The following is a 24,007-nucleotide window of genomic DNA, read 5'->3' on the forward strand; positions in this document are numbered from 1 at the left end:
GCTTCCTTAGAAAGAACATGAAACATTGTATGTTTATATATTTTATTTTTAAGCTACAGAAAGGTTCTTATTTTAAAAGGAGAATACAACAATTAGAAAGTTCTCTTCCCCTTCTTGGGAATGAAATTAATTTGAGTAATGTTTATAATTTTCAGTCATTTAATTAATTTTTATCCATTTTCTCATTATCATTCTTATTTTATTTGCCATATCCAAAATAAAGATATCTTTATTGTTTCTGTTTGTCTTATTAATCTGAAATGTAATATATTTTGTTGACTCATTTTTTTACACTTAACATCTCTTTAATCTGGAAGTAATTTAAAACTGGTGGTGTTTTGTTTTATTTACTGCTTTTCTTTCTTAGTGGTACATAAAATAATGGTGTTTCTTACAATTAATAGTGCCTTAACTTTTTTGAAATCTGATGATGTTTGATTTGAATGTCATATATTCATGTGCCATAGATACGGTTTATTTTCTGTTTTCTTTTTAATTTGTAATGTTACACAAATAATATCTTTATTACCCTGAAATGATTACTGGTTTATAAGAGATAGTCTTTAGAAAAATAATAACTATTATCTTAAGGGAATAATGTTACTAGTTAGTAACCTTCATTCACTTGAATCAAATAACTATAAGTTACTGTATCATAAAAATTTTAACTAAAAATTTATTCTAATTTTTAATTTGTTTTTTTTTGTATAGTTTTTATAGTCGTGCTTTTGAGAAGATGTTTCAGCAGTGTTTGGAGTTACCCTCTCAGTCAAGATACTCAATTGCATTTCCACTACTTTGCACTCATTTTATGAGTTGCACACATGAATTGTGTCCAGAAGAGGTAATTTTAGAGTAGTATACTGATTTATATGGTATACAGATTAAACTAAACCAGACATGTAGCCAACGAAATGTTCACAAAGTCTTAATTACCTAGCTTCCCATCTAATGCATCTATGTCCAATGCAGAAGACTGCTTGAATAGGTATTTGATATAGATATAATAGATATATATTTGGATGGGTGGATAAATACTTATAAAAACATCATAAAGTCACTTAAAATTACCTTTATTAAAGGAAATAGTAGGTCAGATATCAAGATTTAACGGTAAAGTTATATACAGTAATTGATTTTGTATCCATACTTTTACTCTTAAACTGTTATTGAAAAGACTTGAAAATTGAATGCATAGTCTAAACATAAACATATCAAAGAGGAATTTCACTGACTTGTCAATACAATAGATATAGTAAGTAAAATCTAGATTTGCTGATATTTGTAAGGCATACTCACTGGAGTACAGGCACAGAGAAATAGTGAATAATTGAACTAATCAGTAGTTTGATACCAACTATATAAAAAATGTACTTGGTATTCTAATTTTTAAGGAACAAATATATAAATGTGATAATATATAGTAAAATTAAATAATACAGTTCTTTATAATTTAACTTAGTGTTAAGTCTTTTTACTTAAAACTATAGAACTTATAGAAAAGAAACTTACAGATGCCAGTAGCATTTTTATTTTTATATTCAAGCATTAGGTATAACATCTGATGCAGATTGTATTCCATTGGAAGCAAACTCTGAAATAGAGATTAGCTTATAGAAGTTTATTAGGGAGTGCTTTTAAGATTAATAGCTGTCAGGATATTAACAACTAATTTTAATAGATTTATAGAGTTTTTAGATTTAATAAGTTTTTCCCAAGCTTTCTATACTACTAAGATATGCTATTAATTTTTTCCTCATTGTAATCTTTCTCATTATATTACCCATCAAATCCTCTTATTTTTATTTGTGTGGTACCATTTCTTGAATTCATCCTCTAGTTTCCATTGCTTTTGTCACTATTGTAGTTCAGATTTTCAGTATTCTTCATGTGTGCTCCTGCCTTTAAATATGTCTAATACAGTGCTGCCAGAGTGCTTCTTTTCTTCTTAAAGAATCATCAGTGGTCCTCCATTGCATTTGAAGACTAAAAATTTCTCAGCCTGGTGTTTAAATTCTCAATGATTTGATCTTGACTCCATTCTTTTTTATTGTTTTTAACCCACCGCTTTACTAATAAACTCTCTTTCACTTTAAAATCTAAAACAACAAAAAACACATATATCTAACATTAAAATGTTTTATTTTAATTATTTTTTTTAATCAAGTGAGAGGCAGCAAGGCAGAGAGACAGACTCCTGTACACGCCCTGACTGTGATCCGCCCGGCAACCCCCATCTGGGGTTGATGTGCTGCCCATCTGGGGCCTCTGCTCTATTGCTCAGCAGCCAAGCTATTTTAGCACCTGAGGCGAGGCCATGGAGTCATCTTCAGCGCCTGGGGCCAACTTGCTCATTCAAGCCATGGCTGCATGAGGGGAAGAGAGAATGGGGGTGGGGACATTAATTACTTGAACAGTGTTGTGTAATCATCACCACTGTCTATTTCCAAAACTTTCATCACCCTAAGTAAAACCTCTGTAACCACTGAGCAGTAATTTCTCATCCCTCCTACATTTGGTATCCCCTAGTCTACTCTCTGTTAATAAATCTGCCTATTTCAGTAGTTCATATAAGTGAAATCAGAATATTTGTCCCTTTGTTTCTGGCTTATTTTAAGGTTCATCCATGTTATAGAACATATCAAAACTTTTTTTATGGCTGAATAATCATTATATGTGTATTCCACATGTTTTAATTCACTCATCTGTTGATGGCCTCTACTCTCACTCCTTTTATATATAATTTTCACTTCCTACAAACTATATGCAAACCATACTTTTAGCCTCTTAAAGGCTTTCCTCATACATAAAATTAATCTCACTGCGTCCATATCTGTTGTACTCTTACCTCGGTGATCAGCTTAAATCTCACCTTTCCAAAAGATTTTCAATATTTCTCCTGTAAGAATTTGTCCCTCCTTTGCCATATTTTTATAGTATTTTATATTGTTATAATATTGACCATTTTCTATCTTATATCATTTATTTTAATGTTTCTGCCTTAATTAGTTGGTAAAGGTATGGTTCCTAAATAGCATAAGAGTCAATTCTTATTAAATAATTACAACAGGTAAATAATACTGTGTTTATATAGAAGCATAAGATTTATACAGCATTCTCCTTTTTTTCATTTGGTTGCTATGACAAAGTGAAAGCAGTACTGCTGGTACTTATTCTTAGTTTACAGATAAAGAAAGTCTTTGGTGAACTGAGTTTATTTTTTCTCCCTTATAGTCATGCAGCTAATTAGTGGCACTCTTCTGGTTTTCATTTAGCTAATTTGTTAAAGACTGTATTTCCCAGCTGCCTTGTTAAATAAATCCTGTGAGAAAAAGATGCAAAGACACACACAATCTCTGCCCTTGACACATCCATGATCTGGTGATCTGTGCTGTGGTAGAAATGTACATGAGGCACTCCGGGAGCACTGAGCGAATTGACCTGAGGGTGAGGATAGAGTAAGTTGCTGTGCCTACTCTGTGCAGTCTGGCTTTATAATTTTAGCTTAGCCATCAGGCTTGTTTAGATCAGAGGTGTTGTTGTAGAAAAAGCCTCCAGAATAACTTATTAATGCTGAGGCCTCATTTTGAACTGGATTACTTAAATTTGCATAAAGACAGTATCTTTTGAACTAGACTTGAAATTTACACTCTGCTGGGTAAGGAGGATTCTGGGATTATAGCAGCCAGCTCTAATGGAAAACAAGAAATGTATTGCTCTATCTGTACTGTCAGTACAGTAGTTCCCTCATCTTTTCCAGTCTCATTGGTTAAAAATTTTTACCATGCTGATGTCTCCCAAATTTGTATCTCCAGCCCAGTCCTTTACCTGTAGCTGTAGATTATTTTAATATTCTGCTGCAGTTTAGTTACTTTTAGCTATGTGAAATGTAATATATACAGAATAGAACTCTTGGTCTTTTACCTCACCCCCAACCTTGGAGCATTTTGTGTCGTCGGCACTCCTTTGTATGCATCCACACTCCGACCTCTTCCTCTGCTCTTCAGCCACAGCATCTTTTGCCTGGATTGTTATAGTTTGCTAAATGGTCTCTGCTTCTGCTGTTGTCCTGAAGTCTCTTCTCACTACTGCAGCGAGAGGCAAAAGACAGATCATAGATACACTTGTGACATGCTAAGAAACATTACTGATTTTGTTTTCCAGTCTCAGCGTTTCTGAACCATTGAAGCTAGTAGTGAATCAGATCTATATTTTAAATAAATCAGTCTAACAAATTTGAAGCATTGCTAGTTCAGTGTTCTTTTTTCAGAAAGAAGCATGGCAAGATACATTTTATCTTTCAGGAGTCAGAATTTGCTTAAACAAAGCTTTTACTATATGTTATTTGAAATTTTTCCTTAAATAAAGTAAAACGTTATTTAATTGTATTTGGGCTGTTCCATCCCTTCATAAGGTATCATGACAGATCTGGGGACAATATTTTGTATATTTAAATATTTTTATATTCTTTTACATGTGTTTTAGCAGCACAAAAATAATGTATGTAACAATTTGTAACCCTCACCCCTTATTGTAGAATAGACTATAACCTTATTTTCTGTGTCTATTTAAGAAGTTTTATTTCAAACTACTTTTTAAATTGTTGTTATTCTGCTTTAATAGCGACATCATATTGGAGATCGCAGTCTTTCCTTATGTAATATGTTCCTGGATGAAATGGCCAAACAAGCTCGAAATCTTATCACTGATATTTGCACAGAACAGTGTACTCTCAGTGACCAGGTAATAATTTAAATGTTTCCTTATAGATAAGAAATTTATGTTGAAGGCAAGAAAATTATTTGTCAGCCAGTTATTTTTTTTATTTTCCATTTTCTTATTCTCAGACTCACAGTAAATCTCATTACTTCTTGGTATGAGGCTCCATTAATAGGTTTTTAAAAAATTGCCACTGTTTTTAGGATTTCTTACAGTGTAAAATCTACCCCTTGGTTGGCATTTAAGTCCCTTCCTAATAGTTCAAACTTCTCTGTCCTGTCTGCATTTATGCTTCATCACCTAGTAATTCTCACTAGATTCTGACTGCATTATGTCCTAAGTTTTTTTATTCTTAGGCCATTTTCCTTCAGGTAAAATGTTCTTTCTCATTTTGCTTACTTTGTCTGTTTTTACTTATTATTTAAACTGCAGTCTTTCTTTTTTTTCTTTTTTCTTTTTTTTTTTTTTTAGTGAGAGGAGGGGAGATTCTAGACTTCCACATGTGCCCCAACCTGGATCCACCTGTTAGTCCCTGTCTGGGGCTGACACTTGGACCAGCTGAGCTATCCTTAGTGCCCGGGGTGGACTCTTGAACCCATTGAGCCACTGGCTGCCAGAGGGGAAGAGAGATAGGAGAGCGGGGGTGGGGTGGGGTGGGGGTGAGGATAAAAGCAGATGGTCGCTTTTCACGTGTGGCTTGACCAGTAATCGAACCCAGGACATCATCACACTAGGCCAAGTGCTCTATCCACTGAGAAAATCAGCCAGGGCTGAACTGCAATCTTGATATAACTTCCCCTGTGAAGTGCTTCTTCATACAAGACTTACCTATTGCAATATATTTTCACTAAGCTTATTAGAATGCTTCGGTAAATCCTACTTTCATTTATATCTCTGTTCTTGGTGCTAGCAGGATATTTTCTACTAGCTTTCCATATGGATAGCTAAGAATTAATTAAATAGTTAATGTTTTTTTCAAAATAATTAGTATAATTCACAGTTTCATTCTTTTTAAATTTAGTTGCTGCCCAAGCATTGTGCCAAAACCATTAGTCAAGCAGTGAATAAGAAGTCAAAAAAACAAACTGGTAAGAAAGGGGAACCTGAAAGGGAAAAACCAGGAGTTGAGAGCATGAGGAAAAACAGGCTGGTAGTGACCAAGTAAGCCATCCACTTTTATTATGTATGTTTTTGTTACAGGTTTTTTTGTTTGTTTTCATTTTTTTTTTGTATGGCATTAATACTGAGGGAGTGCTAGTAATTGTAAATTTTTATTTTATTTTTTTAAGTGAGAGGTGGGGAGATAGACAGATTCCTTTATGCACCCCGACTGGAATCCACCTACCAACCCCTGTCTAGGGTTAATGCTCGAATCAACTGAGCTATCCTTAGTGCCTGAGGCCTATGCTCAGACCACCGTGCTATCCTTAGTGCCTGGGGCTGATGCTCGAACTAGTTGAGCCACTGGCTCATAGAGGGGGAGAGAAGCAGATGTTCACTTCTCATGTATACCCTGACCAGGGATTGAACCAGGACATATGCACACTGGGCCAATCCTCTAGCCACTGAGCCAACGAGCCAGGGCTGTAAATTTTTTTATTTCCTAGTCATTTATTTATTTTTTACCTCTCTGTATTTAATTAATTGTTTAGTGCTTATTTCATCTCAAAATACATGTTTTGGGTTTTTTAAGAAAATAGGCGTAATACATAATGTTGTTTTACTTTATATACAGAATACTGAAGGCCAGGAATCTGTCTAAAAACTTAGTAGTACACTAATAAAATATCTTTTACTTTCAATTTATTTAAAGTCAGCTATCTGAGACTTTATTTTGGCATGCTGTCATGTATAACTGGTACCATTTGGGGCTATTTACTTGGAGGGAGGCATAGGTGAGCAATAATGGGTGAGTCGTTTTTGTTTAAAGTATACTGCTTCCTATATTAAATAAGCTATTTGCCATTTTGTAGACCACTTTCTTCTTCTGCAACAAAGTACTATAGGAGTTGGAAAATACTGTCTTTATGAGGATGGAATAAGCTCATTATTGTATATTAAGTCAGCATATTCATTATCTGATGGAAAAAACAAATAAATGAGCTTATTTCTAGAGAAATTTTTCTCAATGTTAGGGATATCCTTAAAGATTTTGAACTTTGTGTCTTTAGGAGAGAAATTGAATTCTGTAACTGTTGTTCCCAAATACGATGTGGTATGTTTATAAAATTAATTCTGTATTGCTATGATGAAGTGTTGAACATTTTGTTTTCTGTTTATTAATATTTTTCAGCCTTGATAAATTGCACACTGCACTTTCTGAGTTGTGTTTCTCTATAAATTATGTACCAAATATGGCAGTTTGGGAACATACCTTTACACCTCGAGAATATTTGACTTCCCATCTGGAAATCCGCTTTACTAAGTAAGAAAGAACATAACCTATTTTTGTTGGTTTGTTCAGTTAATGAGTTTGTTATATTTATTCTTCATACATACACAGTATTTCATGAAGAAAAGCATTAATGGAATTGGTGTAATACAAGAATAATGAACTAGGAGGTATAAAGAATAGTGAACTGGGAATTCCTTAAATTACTCAGATTCTTGTCCCATACTTGTTATTAACTAGTTATGACACTGGAAAAGCCAGTTAATTTCAGGGAACCTTAGCTTCCTTATAAGCAAAATGAGAAAATTTGAGCAAATCAGTGAATCAGTGTATTTCAGCTGGTGGCAATGCAGTGGGGTCATGAAATCCGAGTAGAATACTATAATTAACATTTTTAAAAAGATGTAGAAAAAGAATTAGTGCATTGAATATAGTAAATATGACTATTGCTTCACAACACTTTTTAGTTATGTATGTACACATGTGTGTACTGAGTTGTGATGCTGGATACATATCCTACCGGGAGCCACATTTAAATGTTCAAAAACCTCAGGACTAAATGAACTCTTTCATCTTTTCTGGATTCAAATGTATGCTGTTATGCCAATAGAATTCTAGACTCTTGAGGCATTCAGTTCTGGAGTTTCTTAAGTTATATGTAATGTTTCTTAAAGTGATATTGCATGTGGTATGTCAGAAACCTTTTCAACTGTATGAATGTTTCTTACTCTTTTTGCTAAAGTTACACACTTATTGAAGAAAGCACTGATTGAGTTGACAAGATTGTCTTGAAGGCCTTAGAGCAACTGATAAAACCCTATATTATCAAAGATTTTTTCCAAGTTTTATAGTCATTAACCAGTAGTGTTTGTACCACATGCTTAACATTGTGTTAAGTACTGAGTAGTAATGAAACTATATAAAGCTTAGAGCTACTGTTGGTGAGAAAACTACAACATTTAGGGAATAAAATAGGAAAATATTATAAGTGGGCAGTAAATTGATTGTTAAGTCTTCAGTTAACTAGAGAAAAGTCTGGTGTTGGACAAAGACGATCTTTTGCTGTCCTTTGTAAGGCAGGCATCCTGACAGTAAAACTCAGAATGTTCTAGTATTTAAAACAAAGGGACATTATGCCTCTGGATTGATTATTCTCAACTAGGTGGGGGTTAGAGTGGTGGGTGGAAGGTAGGATTCAGTTTATAGTTGCTGTGTTTTCCTTCTGTAAATATGTAGTCTGTTCCATTGATCACAGAAAAGTAGGTAGTCTTTTTATCAAACATCTGTCTCAGTGATCAGGATCAAGCCAAGGCTGTAAACTCGTTTACCTGGGAAAAGGTTTTAGAGTCACCACATGTAGCTTGTATTAGTTGGTTGATTTTAGTTGATCACTTGAGCATAATCTTAGGGGCTATAAGCAAGGATAAGATTTTTGTCTTTAGTTGGTCATCTTGGACTGTTTCTAATGATGAGATTTGTCTGTTTTTGAAGATTTGTCCTTACAAATACAGGTTTAAGAACTTTACAAATCTAATACATATTACTGTTTTATATGCTATAAATGATTAAAGAACAATGAAGTTTTGTGTTTGTTGCCTTGTTTTGACTATAGTGCATTTTGTTGAAAGGCAGCACTAACTTAGGCAGATGTGGTTCCAAACCCTATACTCATCAGTTCCAAACAAAGTGACCTTGATCAGTTTACTTGAGTTCTAAGTCTTAGTTTTTTCTTTTGTTCTTTTTTTATCTGTGAAACAGTTGTAATAATTACATAGTAGGGCTTATTAAATATAAGAATTACAGGATAAATACACACACACACACATCCTAAAAAATTACTGGCACATAACAGTGCCAAATGAGTTCAAGCTATGACCTAAATAGTCCATTATACTTGCTATAGACAACGTATTATGTTAAAGGATTTTATCCTTAAAAATGATTGGTATTCTCATTTCATTGGAGCTTTTAGGTAGTCATTCTTTTTTTATGTTGTTTTGTTAGACGATAAGGATAGTAATTTCATCGCTTGTAATGAATTATATTTGAAATTAATTTTATTGTTTATTTAATATTAGTAGATTGAACGGCCTATTTATATAAATGAAAAAGTCAGAACTCTTTTCTTACTTTCTTTTTTGCGTCAGGTCAATTGTTGGAATGACTATGTATAATCAAGCCACACAAGAAATTGCAAAGCCATCAGAGCTTCTAACAAGTGTAAGAGCATACATGACTGTACTTCAGTCGATAGAAAACTATGTGCAAATTGATATTACAAGAGTATTTAATAATGTTCTTCTTCAACAAACACAACATTTAGACAGTCATGGAGAGCCAACCATTACGAGTCTGTATACAAATTGGTAAGGAACACATTTGGAAATTTGGAATGATGTAAAGTTTCTTTGTAATGAAATACTTGGGAAAGTTTTTTTTTTTATGGATAAGTGCTCATTCATGTTACTAGTCAACTTAAAATTATATGCAAGAATGTTTACCGTAATACATTTTGAATTAAACAGTTTCTCTTGGTTATAAATTTACTTTTCTCTTTAGGTATTTGGAAACTTTGTTAAGACAAGTGAGCAACGGCCATATAGCCTATTTCCCTGCAATGAAAGCATTTGTGAACTTACCTACAGAAAATGAATTAACATTCAATGCAGAGGAATATTCTGACATATCAGGTGATTAATACTGTGACATGTTTTAGAGAATGAAGAAACCTTGACTTTCTTGGCTTTTGATTCTATTATGACTCTTTGCATTCAATTATATGCATAATTATACATTATATCTTAGGTTTACCTTTGCACTTAAATGTTACCTTTTTTTACTGTAGAGACTTCTCAAGATTTTTTCATTAATAATTTGCTTCTATAATGTAATATTTCAGAAGTTTCATGTGATTTTCTTAAAGAATTTGCTTTGTCAGAGTTTAAAATTAATTACATTTCCTTTCAGAAATGAGGTCATTGTCAGAACTGCTAGGCCCATATGGTATGAAGTTCCTAAGTGAAAGCCTTATGTGGCATATTTCATCCCAAGTTGCTGAACTTAAGGTAATGTAGTCTTTATTAATGTTAGTTTATAAACATGAATTCCTGAAAAAACATTTCAAGAAAATGAGCAGCAAGCCTAGAATGTTACTTTAACCTGACATGAAAATGAAAGTCCTCATTTGTAAATGAAATTATAGCACTAGCATGGTCTTTTTTTTTTTTTTTTTGTATTTTTCTGAAGCTGGAAACGGGGAGGCAGTCAGACAGACTCCCACACGCGCCCGACTGGGATCCACCCGGCACGCCCACCAGGGGTTGATTCTCTGCCCATCCGGGGCGTCGCTCTGTCACGACCAGAGCCACTCTAGTGCCTGAGGCAGAGGCCATAGAGCCATCCCCAGCACCCAGGCCATCTTTTGCTCCAGTGGAGCCTTGGCTGCGGAAGGGGAAGAGAGAGACAGAGAGGAAGGAGAGGGGGAGGGGTGGAGAAGCAGATGGGCGCCTCTCCTGTGTGCCCTGACCAGGAATCAACCCGGGACTTCCGCACGCCAGGCCAACGCTCTACCACTGAGCCAACCGGCCAGGGCCTAGCATGGTCTTTTAATAGCATCTTTGTTTTGAAATCTGATTTACTGAAAATTGAGCAAAGATATTGGATAAGTCAATTCCTGCAAGGTAAATAATTTTTTGCTGAGTGAATAAATAGATGGCAAGAGTCAGTGTCACTAAAAGGAGAGGCAGTGTCACCCAGTGATTAAGAACTCAAGCTTTCAAGTTAGGCTATCCTGAAATTCAGTCCAGTCAGTTATGAGTTTTGACTTTTGGCAAAGATTAAACTAAGCTTTTATCTTGAGAGGATTATATGTGCTGATTAATACATGTCAAATGTTTGAGTACTCGGCATTGTGCATGACATGGTAAATACTGAATAATGATCATTTTGGTATTCATGTCATTATTCTCTCATTGTTTTTTTTGTTTGTTTGTTTGTTTTTGTATTTTTCTAAAGCTAGAAACGGGGAGAGACAGTCAGACAGACTCCCGCATGCACCCGACCGGGATCCACCCTGCACGCCCACCAGGGGGCGACGCTCTGCCCACCAGGGGGCGATGCTCTGCCCCTCCGCTCTGCCCACCAGGGGGCGATGCTCTGCCCCTCCGGGACGTCGCTCTGTTGCAACCAGAGCCACTCTAGCGCCTGAGGCAGAGGCCAAGGAGCCATCCCCAGCGCCCTGGCCATCACTGCTCCAATGGAGCCTTGGCTGCAGGAGGGGAAGAGAGAGACAGAGAGGAAGGAGAGGGGGAGGGGTGGAGAAGCAAATGGGCGCTTCTCCTGTGTGCCCTGGCCGGGAATCGAACCCGGGACTTCTGTACGCCAGGCCGACACTCTACCACTGAGCCAACCGGCCAGGGCCTTCTCATTGTTCTTTTTTAAAAGAATGTTTTACTATCCTTACTTAGAAGTCAACTTTTAGATACTTTCTACTGAAAGTGTTTTTAAAATACATAAACTTTATACTTAATATGATTTGAAATATACAAACATTGTAATGCTGGATTTGGTTCTTCAAAGCAATATCTTTCTTATTTATTAGACTCATTCCCCTGTAAATACATTATCTCTTTTCTGTGCTATTCTCAGGTAACAGATTTCTCATTTTCATTTTGTGTTCCTTTCATTTATGAGATAATAGAGGAATTATGGCTCAGTAAATTACTTCTGCCAATTATTTTTTATTTCAACTAAATAAATAGGTACTTCTAGAATTCTAAATGTTTTTAATGCTTCTTTGCCATTTGATGTGGTTGCTCAAGTGTTGTGATGTAGTAATAAAATTAGCCTATTTGGATCTCTGTATTCATATCTGTGAGAGTTCAGAGGCATCTGATGACCTTAGCAGTACTGGAAGGCCTCTGTAGGATCTGACCTTTCGCTTTCCCTTATCTTCTTTACTCCTCCAGTCTGGCTGGCCTGCTTGTTTTGTTACTTCAAATTCTCTTCATGGAGATAATGCCTTAGATTGCCTTCTCATAATACCCATGCATTATTAAAATGTCATCATATCAGAAAATCCTCCCTTGACCACACATTTTAAAATAGCAAGCATCACTTTCTATTCTCTTTATCCAGCTTTATGTGTAATTGTGACCTTCCATATCATATATGTGTTAAATGCCAATCTAACTGGAGTAAAACCTTTCTTTAATTCTCTTAAAACCTTAGTGCTAAATTAGTTTCCAACACATTGTAAATGCTTGGTAAATATTAGTTGGATGTATAAATAAAACGGCTATCTTTCTTGACTCTTTACTTTGTTCCAGGACTTTTCTATAAACTTTTTACATATGTATTATTACCTCCTTCAAGTCATTGAAACAGAAATTTTCTCTATTTTACAAATTAAGAAAGTAAGACTAAGAAAGATTAAGTAACGTATCCAACCTCACATGCTTAACAAGTGGTGGTGACACTAAAGTTTGAACTTGTATAGTCTCTCTGGCTCCAGAGCTTATGCTAGTACATTTAGAAATGAAAGGGATCTAAGTGATCCTTTCACCAACCTTTATTTGACATAGGAGCATATACTACATTTTCCTGGGTGAGTGATCTGGTCTCTGAATGAAACAGGCTCATCAGTTACTGTCTCTCTCTAGTTATATTGGTTTTGAACTATGTTTTTTTGTTGGTTTTGTTTTTTGGTTTCTATCTGAATAGTAATTCTTATTTGTGTATCTCTAGTTGGTTTCTGTCTGAATAGTAATTCTTATGTCAGTAGGCAGATACTGCCTTTTGAGAAGATCACAGTTTTTATGTTTAAAAACTTTTGGGCCCTGGCTGGTTGGCTCAGTGGTAGAGTGTTGGCCCAACATGTGGAAGTCCCAGGTTCGATTCCTGGCCAGGGCACACAGGAGAAACGCCCATCTACATCTCCACCCTCCCCCTTCTCCTTCCTTTCTATCTCTCTTCCCTTCCCACAGCCAAAGCTCCATTGGAGCAAAGTTGGCCTGGGTGCTGAGGATGGCTCCCTGGCCTCTGCTTCAGGCACTAGAATGACTCCAGTTGCAAAGGAGCAAATGCTCCAGATGGGCAGAGCATTGCCCCCTGGTGGGCATGCAGGTGGATCCTGGTCGGGCACATGCCGGAGTCTGTCTCTGCCTCCCTGCTTCTCACTTCAGAAAAAGACAAAAAAAACCCAACACTTGTTATGGCACATGCATGCACACCCACCCCTCTGACTCACTTGCTTCAGCATATTACCAGCAGTGCATCTACCCACCCAAGATGTTGTGGGCCTGTCAGTTATCTGGTGTGACTGCCCCATTAAGTTGTCTCTGTGGGATGTTTATGTTCTGTCCATTACAACCATGCTGTAAGTACTTTACTTCAGGCAGTTCTGGTGGCTCCTGGCAAAATTACTGGAGCTGGATTTTTGTTTGTTGGTGGAGATTGGTGGCACTCTCCTGTATGCCAAGTGGGATTCCCACTTCTGGGAAAGTATAGAGAAACCCATACCTTACTCAGACAAACTTTGAAGTGGTTCTTGTTTTCTCACCTCATAATGTTCCATTGCCAAAGAAGCCAGTCAGTCTGGTCCACTAAAAATCCCAGGTGTATTCGAGGTAATGAGAGAGTCTATAAACGGCCTCACTACTCCAGAAACCAAAGGAAAACACTCCAGCTTCAACAGCAGCAGGTGACACACCATCGGTCCCTGCTGCTGTGGTTCAGGCCGAATAATCTATAAAAACTGATCACCCTCAAAGTGGGTGGTAAAGGAAAACCCAAGCCATCCTCAACTTCTGGAAGGGAGCATTCACCTGAAGAAGTTGCAGCTTGCCCAACGAGAAAAGTTAAGCATGAATCTCTAGAAGAAGCTCTTGAGCCAAACTGCTCGCATCACTCAGCAGGCTGTTGTAGCTCAGAATGCTGCAGTCCAGACTGTATTGCCCACTCCAACATGTTGAAAGCAGCCATGGAAAATTCTGAGATTGCAGCTAAGAATTCAGCTCAGTGGTGCACAGTGGAGGGTGCGTTGAAGGAATGCAGAAAGGCAGTAGATGAAGTTGCCAATGACCTTCTCAAAGACAGAAGATTTAGAGAAGTTGAAAAGTGCAGTTGAAAATGCAGAGAAAGAAGTGGTTGCTAGGGCCAAATCTCACATAACTGCTGTAGAGGAGAAACTTTTAACAGCATGATAGTTGATCTGGATAATATGGTCCAAAATGTTGAACTATCTCAGTGTGAAACTAAGGTTGTGTCTCAGTGTCATGAGCTGGCGGTCCAATCCCAGATGACTTTAAGCAAGAATTAGACCGTATTAACTCCAGAAGTTTTGCCAGGGTAGAAAGGGATGACTGTTTATGACCTAGCTAACACAAGCTATTTACTGATGATCTAAACTCCCTGGTTCATGTACATCATTGCATTGACCAGCTGAACTGAGAGCTAGCAGAAGAGAAAGTCACAGAGAAGCAGCACATTGCATTAGCCTTGGAATAATAAAAGCTGGAAGAAAAGTAGGAGTTTGACTCTGCAGTGGCAAAAGCATGAGGAATCATAGGAGTGAGATACAGGCTGAACAAGACAGAAAGCTGGAGGAAGTCAAAGATGCCGTGGAAAATGAAATGAGAAACCCAGCTTCTCAAATAGGCTGCTGTCCACACTGATCACTTACAGGACGTTGTCAGTGTACAAGAATGGGGACTGAAACATGAATTTCAACAGGACCTTTTTGACAAACTCATTGAACAAGAATTACAGCTTTGTCAGCTCAGTTAAGAGCAGGTTGACAACTTTATTCTTGACAGCATACATCAGCACTATATGACTAAGAACCACTCAAGTATGGCAAGAATAAGGCCTAGGAAGAGTTTCGTAAAGTCCTAGTTCATGTTAAAGGAAATCAGCAGTAATAGGTGAAGTGTTTGCTGCAGGGTCTCAGAAAGGCCCTAGAGAAAGAAACAGGTTATGAATATTGTTCTAGATGTTAACAGCTGTTTTATTTATATTATTTCCAATTGCTATAATGTTAGTGAACTCTTAAGTACTTCCTTTGCAACTTGTGTAACATTTTTTGTTTTTCAGGTTTTACTGATCAGACTTGTGAGCCAATCAAAAAATAATGTTTGTGATCCCTATTACTATTGATTTTGCCCTTGGAGCAAACAATAAATAAAAACTTCTGTTGTGTATTATCTTTTTCTTCCCCATGTGAAATATATTCACATTCAGTCTCAATCTTCTATACGATTCTTACTACTTACGATTCTTGCCATACTTGAGTGGTTCTTAGTCATATAGTGCTGATGTATGCTGTCAAGAATAAAGTTGTCAACCTGCTCTTAACTGAGCTGACAAAGCTGTAATTCTTGTTCAATGAGTTTGTCAAAAAGGTCCTGTTGAAATTCATGTTTCACTATTCACATTAGTGAATAGTGTCCTGGTCTGAAAATAAACTTCAGTTAGAGATCCAATTAGTGAGGGTCACTTACCTGCTCTGGACACTGTACTTACTAATACAGTTTAAGACATAATTAATGCTTTTGATAGCTATACCATACGATTTACATTTCAGCTTGCAGTCAGATAAGTTTTCATTTTTATCACATATGACCTTGAACCATGGCTCTCCACATCTTACATTTTATACAATTTAGTTTTAGATCTAATTGTTGCTTTATTAACATTCATTTTAAAGTTTATCTTGTTAGACACTATCCATTATTTCCATATCTTTTTGAGTTCAGGTTTTGTCATAGTTTTAGTAATATATTTATAAATTTAATTATTATTTGTGTACTTAAGTATTTATGTCATCAGATAAGTTTTTATTCTTGAAAAGAAATGGAAGCAGCTTATATTTTAAGATTTTCCTCATATCTTGGAGTGATTGTAATTTCTTTTTCAGATATTATCAAAATTTAGTTTAAAGTTGATTTGATAATAGTATGCATAATGTTGACTTTTAAAATGCTATTGAATTTTCTGATGTAAGAATATTGTTTCTTGGCTGGAATCTTTTTGAAATTTCTGATATTAAACTTGAGTCCAGAACCTAGACAAAACTTTTTGTATAAGAGTTCAGATTCATTATCTTTGAGATACATGGTTGTGAATTAGCTTGGGTTTCTCATTAAATGTAGCAAGCTCCAAAACCAAGATAGTTTAGGATACTGAAACATATTTTTCTCTAAAACTATTGATGTTCACAATTTTGATTATCCTCACTTCACCTGATTTTTTTTTTTTTTTTGTATTTTTCCGAAGCTGGAAACGGGGAGAGACAGTCAGACAGACTCCTGCATGCGCCCGACCCGGATCCACCTGGCACGCCCACCAGGGGGCGACGCTCTGCCCACCGGGGGCGATGCTCTGCCCATTCGGGGCGTCGCTCTGCCGCGACCAGAGCCACTCTAGCGCCTGGGGCAGAGGCCAAGGAGCCATCCCCAGTGCCCGGGCCGTCCCTGCTCCAATGGAGCCTTGGCTGCAGGAGGGGAAGAGAGAGACAGAGAGGAAGGAGAGGGGGAGGGGTGGAGAAGCAGATGGGCGCTTCTCCTGTGTGCCCTGGCCGGGAATCGAACCCGGGACTTCTGCACGCCAGGCTGACGCTCTACCGTTGAGCCAACCGGCCAGGGCCACTTCACCTGACTTTTCATTTTACTTTTATAAAAATTTTTATATTTTTATTAATGATTTAATGTTAGTTACAGGAAGACTTTTTAAAAAAACATACAATTATATTGTGTATTTAGGGGCTTCATATGGTCAACCATAAATATGAAAGCTTTACATTTCTAGCCTTGTGACTTTATCATTTAATTTTCTTCAAAACAAAGGTCCAAAAATTGAATCTTTTGTAATGGCACAGTCCTTTACAATGATTTTCTTAGAGCTCCCTCTTTAACAACCCCAAAGAAATAATTCAGTTTTCCCTGGATTGAACTACTGGTATCTTATTAAGAACTGGAGAAGGTATTGCTCATGACTTTGTAGTCTCAACTTTTGTGTACTGAGGCATATACTTCCATAAGTATTCTTGTATTTTATTACATATAAATCTTAGGATGATGTTTCATATAGACAATGTGCTATATACTATTCTATCTTATTGAGATAAAATCTCCAGAAGTACTCAGTTTGTCAGTGATAATTCTATTTGTTTTACATGTTTCCGTGTCCTATACAATTACTTTCTTGAGCCTAACCTAATTTGTGAAATTACAGGAAAAAAACAGAGTTTTGCTTTCAATGTTGGTAGGGTAGGTTATTCAAACCACCTTTTCTCCCTTAATTTAAAAACCCTGAGAGATATATAAAGAAAAAGAATATTTTTTAAAAGAAGAGCTAAAAAAAAATCTTTCTAGATCCGAATCAAGGAGAATGTGGAAACTCAGAGGTATCCTAGCACTTGAAGGCACTTTTTTTTTTTTTTTATAGAGACAGAGAGTCAGAGAGAGGGACAGACAGGAATGGAGAGATAAGAAGCATCAATCATTAGTTTTTTGTTGCGCATTGCGACACCTTAGTTGTTCATTGATTGCTTTCTCATATGTGCCTTGACCGTGGGCCTTCAGCAGACCGAGTGACCCCTTGCTTGAGCCAGCGACCTTGGGTCCAAGCTGGTGAGCTTTTGCTCAAACCAGATGAGCCCGTGCTCAAACTGGCGACCTCGGGGTCTCGAACCTGGGTCCTCCACATCCCAGTCCGACGCTCTATCCACTGCGCCACCGCCTGGTCAGGCTTGAACGCACTTTTGACCTGGGGACATTTGCTGATCTAGAAGTAACATTTGTCAAATTGATCTATAGTTTTGATGGCCTTGTTGGGTAAGAGGGTTTGTAAATAAAACTCAAAGCCTGCCCAAAGTGGGGAATAAGAAGTCTGATTAAATTTCTCTTCACTCTTTTTACATCGATACCCTAAAGAGTTATACTTCAGGTAACAGTGAATTGGAAATGCTTTACTCCTCCCCAGGATTTGCAGCCCTTTGCAGCCCTGTTTGTGTTGTTCTCTTTTTCTAATGACTCTGGAACCTGGATTATTAAGGTGGTACTGGGTTAGTAGTGCCCTAAGGTGCTTGGCAGAAGCTAATAAGAATTCTCTCTGGAGAAATATATCTTCTTCTTAGACTTTAAAAGATGACAGTGACTTCCAGCTGGAGAGTGAAGTCCACTGGAGATGGAGATAGGAGGGTTAACCTTGCTTGCTGACATGATTCTTAAGTCATTCTCTCTCCCACCTTCTGTTCCTGGTAGTCCTGAATTTGGAGTCCTCATTATTGATATCACTACATATGAAGAAGTTGTGTATGTAACAACCCCCTTTCAGACATGTAATAACTCTTGTTTTCAGCCTCAGGCTTTCTTTCTGTGCCACTGCCTGCAGTCTCTGAGACACACATTAGCTTGCCTTCTCGTTGCACCTCCTTTACAAGAATTGATGATCCAATTTCTCATCTCTGCTCAAGCTTCCGTATTCTAGAAGTTTTTTGACATCTCATTTAGTTTTATATCCTCTGTTATTTCTTTTGTTACTGTAGGTTTATGCCTTTTTTTTTCTCCTTAACTTCTGGAAGAAAGATGGATGGATGATGGATGGACAGACAGCAGCTAAATGGATAGATAATCTCTATATTAAACCAGAACTTCTAGCTTAGTTTATATACTTACTTGAGCATTTATGTAGGAAAATTTCTGAAACTGGTCAGAGGATATGAACATTGACATTTTTTCTTAATGTTATCAAATATCTCTGAAGAGATTGTAACTAAACTCTCCACACTAGAATGTGACTAGAACATTTTAGTTTTTTGAATTTATTGTGTTAAATGTCTTTTAAATCATTCTGCAACTTATTTTTTATTTTCTAAATTGATATAAACTAAATATTATGTGCCTACATCATTTTCATCTTAGAAATGACCTTGTTTTAGTTGAGGACCTTTTTGTTTCAAACAGTAGAGTTGTGTGCCAATTAAAAAGTAGAACTTCTTTATATTTAATGGTTGTGAATAAATCGTGTGTCAGACATAGTCAACACTATGCATGTGTACTTGAGGTAAAATATGTTTATTACTTTCTGGAGAAGAAAACAGTCTTCTTTTCTACTAAAATTCTTGGGGTGTTTCATTTGGAGTTGTGCCCGTTGAGTCAATTTATTCTTCCAGTCCTGGCAAAAGAATTGTTTTGGCATTTTACAGGTCAGTTCTTTTAGTTCTTCATAGCCTTAGGAGATTTTTTTTTCCCAGAGGGTGTAGGAAATCGAAATACAACTTGTGTCAAGAATTTAACTTTCTTTTTTAACAGAAAACAAATTTATTTTAGTATTCTAGATTAAATCATTTCATGTGCTGTGTCTCAGTTTTTTCTAAACCTTTTAGTTGATAATTCCTGTAATTCAGCTTTCAGTTCATTTATCAGTGATATTAATCAATGGCTTTAAAATATATAGAGAGCTTTGTTTCAGGATGCTCTCCTGAGGGAGAAAATAAAAAAATTTTAAATACATATTTCAAGAGGATCCTGACCTGTGGTGGCGCAGTGGATAAAGTATCGACCTGGAACATTGAGGTCGCTGGTTTAAAACCCTGGCTTTCCTGGTCAAGGCATGTATAGGAGTTGATACTTTCTGTTCCTACCCCTTCTCTTTCTCTTTCTCTTTCTCTTTCTCCTCTCTAAAATGAATAAAATCTTAAATATCTATTTCTATCTATCTATCTATCTATCTATCTATCTATCTATGCGCTCTGTGTCTGTGTGTGTGTATATATGTATTTCAAGAGGAGACATAATTAACTGTTTTTTGAGTCATGTGCAAACAAAAGCTTTGTTCATGGTTGTTAGAGAATTGTCCCCAGATCATCAGCAGCAGCATTACCTTGGAACTTATTAAAAACTCACAGTTTTTGGTTTTATCTCAGACCTGCTAAATCAGAACTTGTGAGGCTTTAACTTAGCAATATGTGTTTTAATTATTAAGTTCTCAAGGTCATTCTGATGTACACTGAAGAATAAAAACCATTTCTTTAGGGGTTAAGGGGATATATTTTTAAATCAGATATACCTATATTCAGGTTCCAAAGTTTATAATTTAATATCTTTGCAACTATGGGCAAGTTATCTAACTTCTGCTGAGTCTTAGTTTCCTTAGTTTTAAAATCATAATATCCTCTTCCTCATGTGGATCAGAGTAAATGGAATTGTTTATAAATTGCCTAGTACAGGAGCTTAAAAATGATTACAGTATTCTTACTATTAAATATATACTATAATTTATTGATTCTAAAGCACAATTATATTAATTCTGAAATTGTATGTGTCTTATAATCAAATAATTAGAAAATATTTCAGTTTAATTGGTAGTATTTGGCACATAAGATAGTTGTGCATTTAAAATTCAGTGGTTTGTTTGTTTCACTGATATGTGAAATTGTGTTCAAGGTGTATGAACACTCAGGATTGGGCATGTAGTCTGAGCATATATTGGTTGAATCAAGTTTTTTTAAATTAATTTATTTTATTTATATATTTTTTGTGACAGAGAGAGGGACAGACAGGAACAGATAGGAAGGGAGAGAGATGAGAAGTATCAATTATTTGTTGTGGCACCTTAGTTGGTCATTGATTGCTTTCTCATATGTGCCTTGACCAGAGGGCTACAGCAGAGCAAGTGACTGACCCCTTGCTCAAGCTAGCCATCTTGGGTTCAAGCCAGCAACCTTTGGGCTCAAGCCAGTGACCATGGGATCATGTCTATGATTCCATGCTCAAGCCAGCGACCCCACACTCAAGTTGGATGAGCCTGTGCTCAAGTCAGCAACCTCGGGGTTTTGAACCTGGGTCCTCTGTGTCCCAGTCTGACACTCTGTCTTTGCACCACCGCCTGGTCAGGCTGAATCAAGTTTTAGAGTGGGACAAATATTGAATTAGCACTAGAGAGAGCAGTCAGTTTAATCAGAGACTATAGAAGTTGAATTTAGCAAATAAATGTGACTGAAGCTAACATTTGATTGGGAACACACACAAAAAATAATCTGAAGCAATATGAATTAATCTAAACTGAATTAATACTAGTATAGGGAAAATGATTTTTATAGATTTTCTGTATAGTTTTTCATGCCGTTGGGCTTGTAGCAAAATCCCTATGGCACTTTAACAGTATGTTTGCTATATCTTGGCACCTAGACCTGCTGAATTGAAATCTGCAGAGATGAAGCCTGTATATATGTATTCAGAGTTACATAGATCCAAATCCAGGCTTTATCCCTGGATATTTCAAATACATATATCTAGGCTTTCCAAATACATATATCTATTTCTCCCAGAATCAAATTAATTAATTTGTCTAGGTTATAATTTCTAAACTAAAACCAGTGTTTCTTTTAAGAAAAATATTTTTTATGAGTTAAACTTTTCTTGAGTAGTTCTTCACTCTCCTTATTTATATCCCTTCTTTCTATTCTCTTTTCTTTTCTCGATGATCTGTGAAAGAGAAGGTAGGTAGTTGACACCTCTGTTTGATAATTTGTGTTGGGAAATATTGCTCTATTATAATCTCCATGGAGCGGTACCATACCCCAACAAGTTAGTTTCCCTTTTGTGTATATTCAGCATGACCTCTAGGCTATCTATTGCTCTGTATATCCACTTCAGTGTCTGCTTTTTATTATTGATGCTATTCTGGTCTAGAGAAAAGATAATGCTTTATCCTACTGCTGATCTTTATTGCCTTTTTCCTTAGCTCCTCTGTTCTTTAATTTGCAAACTGAAGAAAACATTAAGCCTATGTAAAAAAAATTAAGATTAACTTATTAAAACAAAAATATGTAGTGTAGAACATCTGGATTTCACGAATTGTATTTCCTGTATGCCAGACTATAATTTCCAAGCATGCTCTTATCTCATTCACACAAGAAGGTATATGTCTGATCTGGGATTTTTTTTTTTTTTTTTTTTTTTTTAGAAACTTGTGGTGGAGAATGTTGATGTGCTAACACAAATGAGGACCAGCTTCGATAAACCAGACCAGATGGCTGCACTCTTTAAAAGATTATCATGTGGGTGACTTATGATACTTTTTAAAAGCATTAAGACTAGAAGTACTTACTTCTACTCAAAATTTGTTAACATAAATATACTAGTCAATTATGAGTAGTATTGTTGAGCTTATAAAGAGAACTAGAAAATTTTACAGTCACAGGATCTTCTAAGTATCTGTTTCACAATTTTTTTATCATACTCTTAGTCCCATGTGTCAAATGTTTATGAATATAATTACCATTTTGTTTATGAACCTATTAAGTTTGATATAGTAAATCTATATTAATTTAGACAAAAGGAAAATTAAATTTTATATCTAACTTTCTAGAAATCAATTTGAGGTATAACTTACATATACTAAAAATGCATACATTTAAGTGGTGATAGATTTTGACAAATCCATCCATCCATGTAACCATTACCATAATCAGATATGGAGCCCTTCTGTCACCCTAGAAAGTTTCCTCATGCCCCTCTAAAGTCAGTTTGTCATCCTCAATTCCCAAATCCAGACAACTTATCTGATTTCATATTACTATAGGTTAAATGTTCTGTTCTAGAACTTTATATAGGCGAAATTATATTTTGTTGTGTCTGACTTCCTTAGCATGTTTTTATAATTCACACATCTATGTTAAGTGAATCAGTAATTTACCCTTTTTATTGTTAACCTAGTATTTATTGCATGAAAACCTGAGCCTACAAATTTAAAAAATCCTTTTTAATGTCTTTTTGACAATTAACATTGACTCTTTGTGGGAGGTATATTGTTAAATTACAGTGAATCTTAAATATTTAGTAAGTTGTTTAGCCAGGTATCTATTTTAGATGCACTTAAATTAATTTTATTTTTACTTGCTTTTTGTACTTAAACTCAAAATTATAATTAAAAATTATTTTAAAGTCCTACTTATTGATTGATTTAAAAGCCTTCCCAACATTAAAAAATTAGTGACATCCCAAATAAAATAGTCTTTGTATTTGAGAAAAACAGAAGGTGTATATTCCCAAATAAAAAGTAATCCTTAAGAAAATTAAATCCATTTACATATTTTACATACTTTGACTTTGACTGTTTTCTTTTAAACATTTTGCAACATGTCAGATTTTATAAAGTTATAAAATGATTTAGAGGTTCACTTTATTAGGCTATCTTATTTTGCTTTAAAAAATATAAACTTGTTTAATGCAAATTAGTATAAAATTACACTACAATTTGTCTTGTAGAACAAATCAGTGGTCACCAGAACTATAAAGAGAAAGAAACAAGGGAGTTTGGGCAGTAATGAAATTGTGTACCACATTGGTGATGGTGATAACACAAATTTACACGTCAATTTTTTTTCCCTAGAGCTGTATACCAAAAAAGGGAGAAAAGGTCAGGTTTACTGTGTGGTACTTTAAACATGAAAAAAAAAGATTGATGTAGTAGCATATAGGAAGGAGTGTGAATAAATATTTAGCTGGAAATTATTAACTGTCAACTCGATCTCTTCTGTTCATTGTTTTACTATATATCATATACTTATATTTTCTATCTTTTTCTGTTTACTATTAACATTTTTGTATTTTTCATGTTTCTACCATTTTTAATACTCATTTGACCACCCAACTAACCTTGACCCTAAACGTTCTACTGATAAACAACATTTGATATTATCATCTCGTTAGAGGCAACGAAGCCACTGCACTGTTCTGTGCCCATTTACCGTTAGTTTAACCCTCCTATTTGTGGAATTAAAATGAGAATTTGTTGAAATTCCAAGCAGAATATGTAGGTTTTCAAAGTAACCTTTTTCTAGATTCTGTTTACTTGAATTTCATGTATAAGACCTATGGAATTGGACAAAAT

The 24,007-nt window shown here is 35.7% G+C and overlaps 1 protein-coding gene, 1 non-coding gene and 1 pseudogene across 5 annotated transcripts in view; all 3 read left to right on the forward strand.

The window, feature by feature from the left end:
- Nucleotides 1-24,007, forward strand: part of NCKAP1 (NCK associated protein 1) — a 130,461-nt gene that overhangs the window by 89,172 nt on the left and 17,282 nt on the right. For all 4 annotated transcript variants that reach the window (XM_066279298.1, XM_066279299.1, XM_066279300.1 and 1 more), the window contains 8 exons: nt 712-844; nt 4,624-4,743; nt 5,741-5,880; nt 7,013-7,144; nt 9,259-9,477; nt 9,671-9,801; nt 10,079-10,176; nt 22,079-22,172. In XM_066279298.1, the coding sequence (XP_066135395.1) occupies nt 712-844; nt 4,624-4,743; nt 5,741-5,880; nt 7,013-7,144; nt 9,259-9,477; nt 9,671-9,801; nt 10,079-10,176; nt 22,079-22,172 (1,067 nt within the window). The remainder of the gene's footprint in view (nt 1-711; nt 845-4,623; nt 4,744-5,740; nt 5,881-7,012; nt 7,145-9,258; nt 9,478-9,670; nt 9,802-10,078; nt 10,177-22,078; nt 22,173-24,007) is intronic.
- Nucleotides 12,946-13,021, forward strand: TRNAV-AAC (transfer RNA valine (anticodon AAC)). Its single transcript has one exon. It is a non-coding gene; the product is annotated as a tRNA-Val (tRNA).
- On the forward strand, nt 13,400-15,004 carry LOC136337925 (MICOS complex subunit MIC60 pseudogene; annotated as a pseudogene).

This window comes from Saccopteryx bilineata, chromosome 5, assembly GCF_036850765.1.
Source record: "Saccopteryx bilineata isolate mSacBil1 chromosome 5, mSacBil1_pri_phased_curated, whole genome shotgun sequence".
In the NCBI taxonomy this organism is placed as follows: domain Eukaryota; kingdom Metazoa; phylum Chordata; class Mammalia; order Chiroptera; family Emballonuridae; genus Saccopteryx; species Saccopteryx bilineata.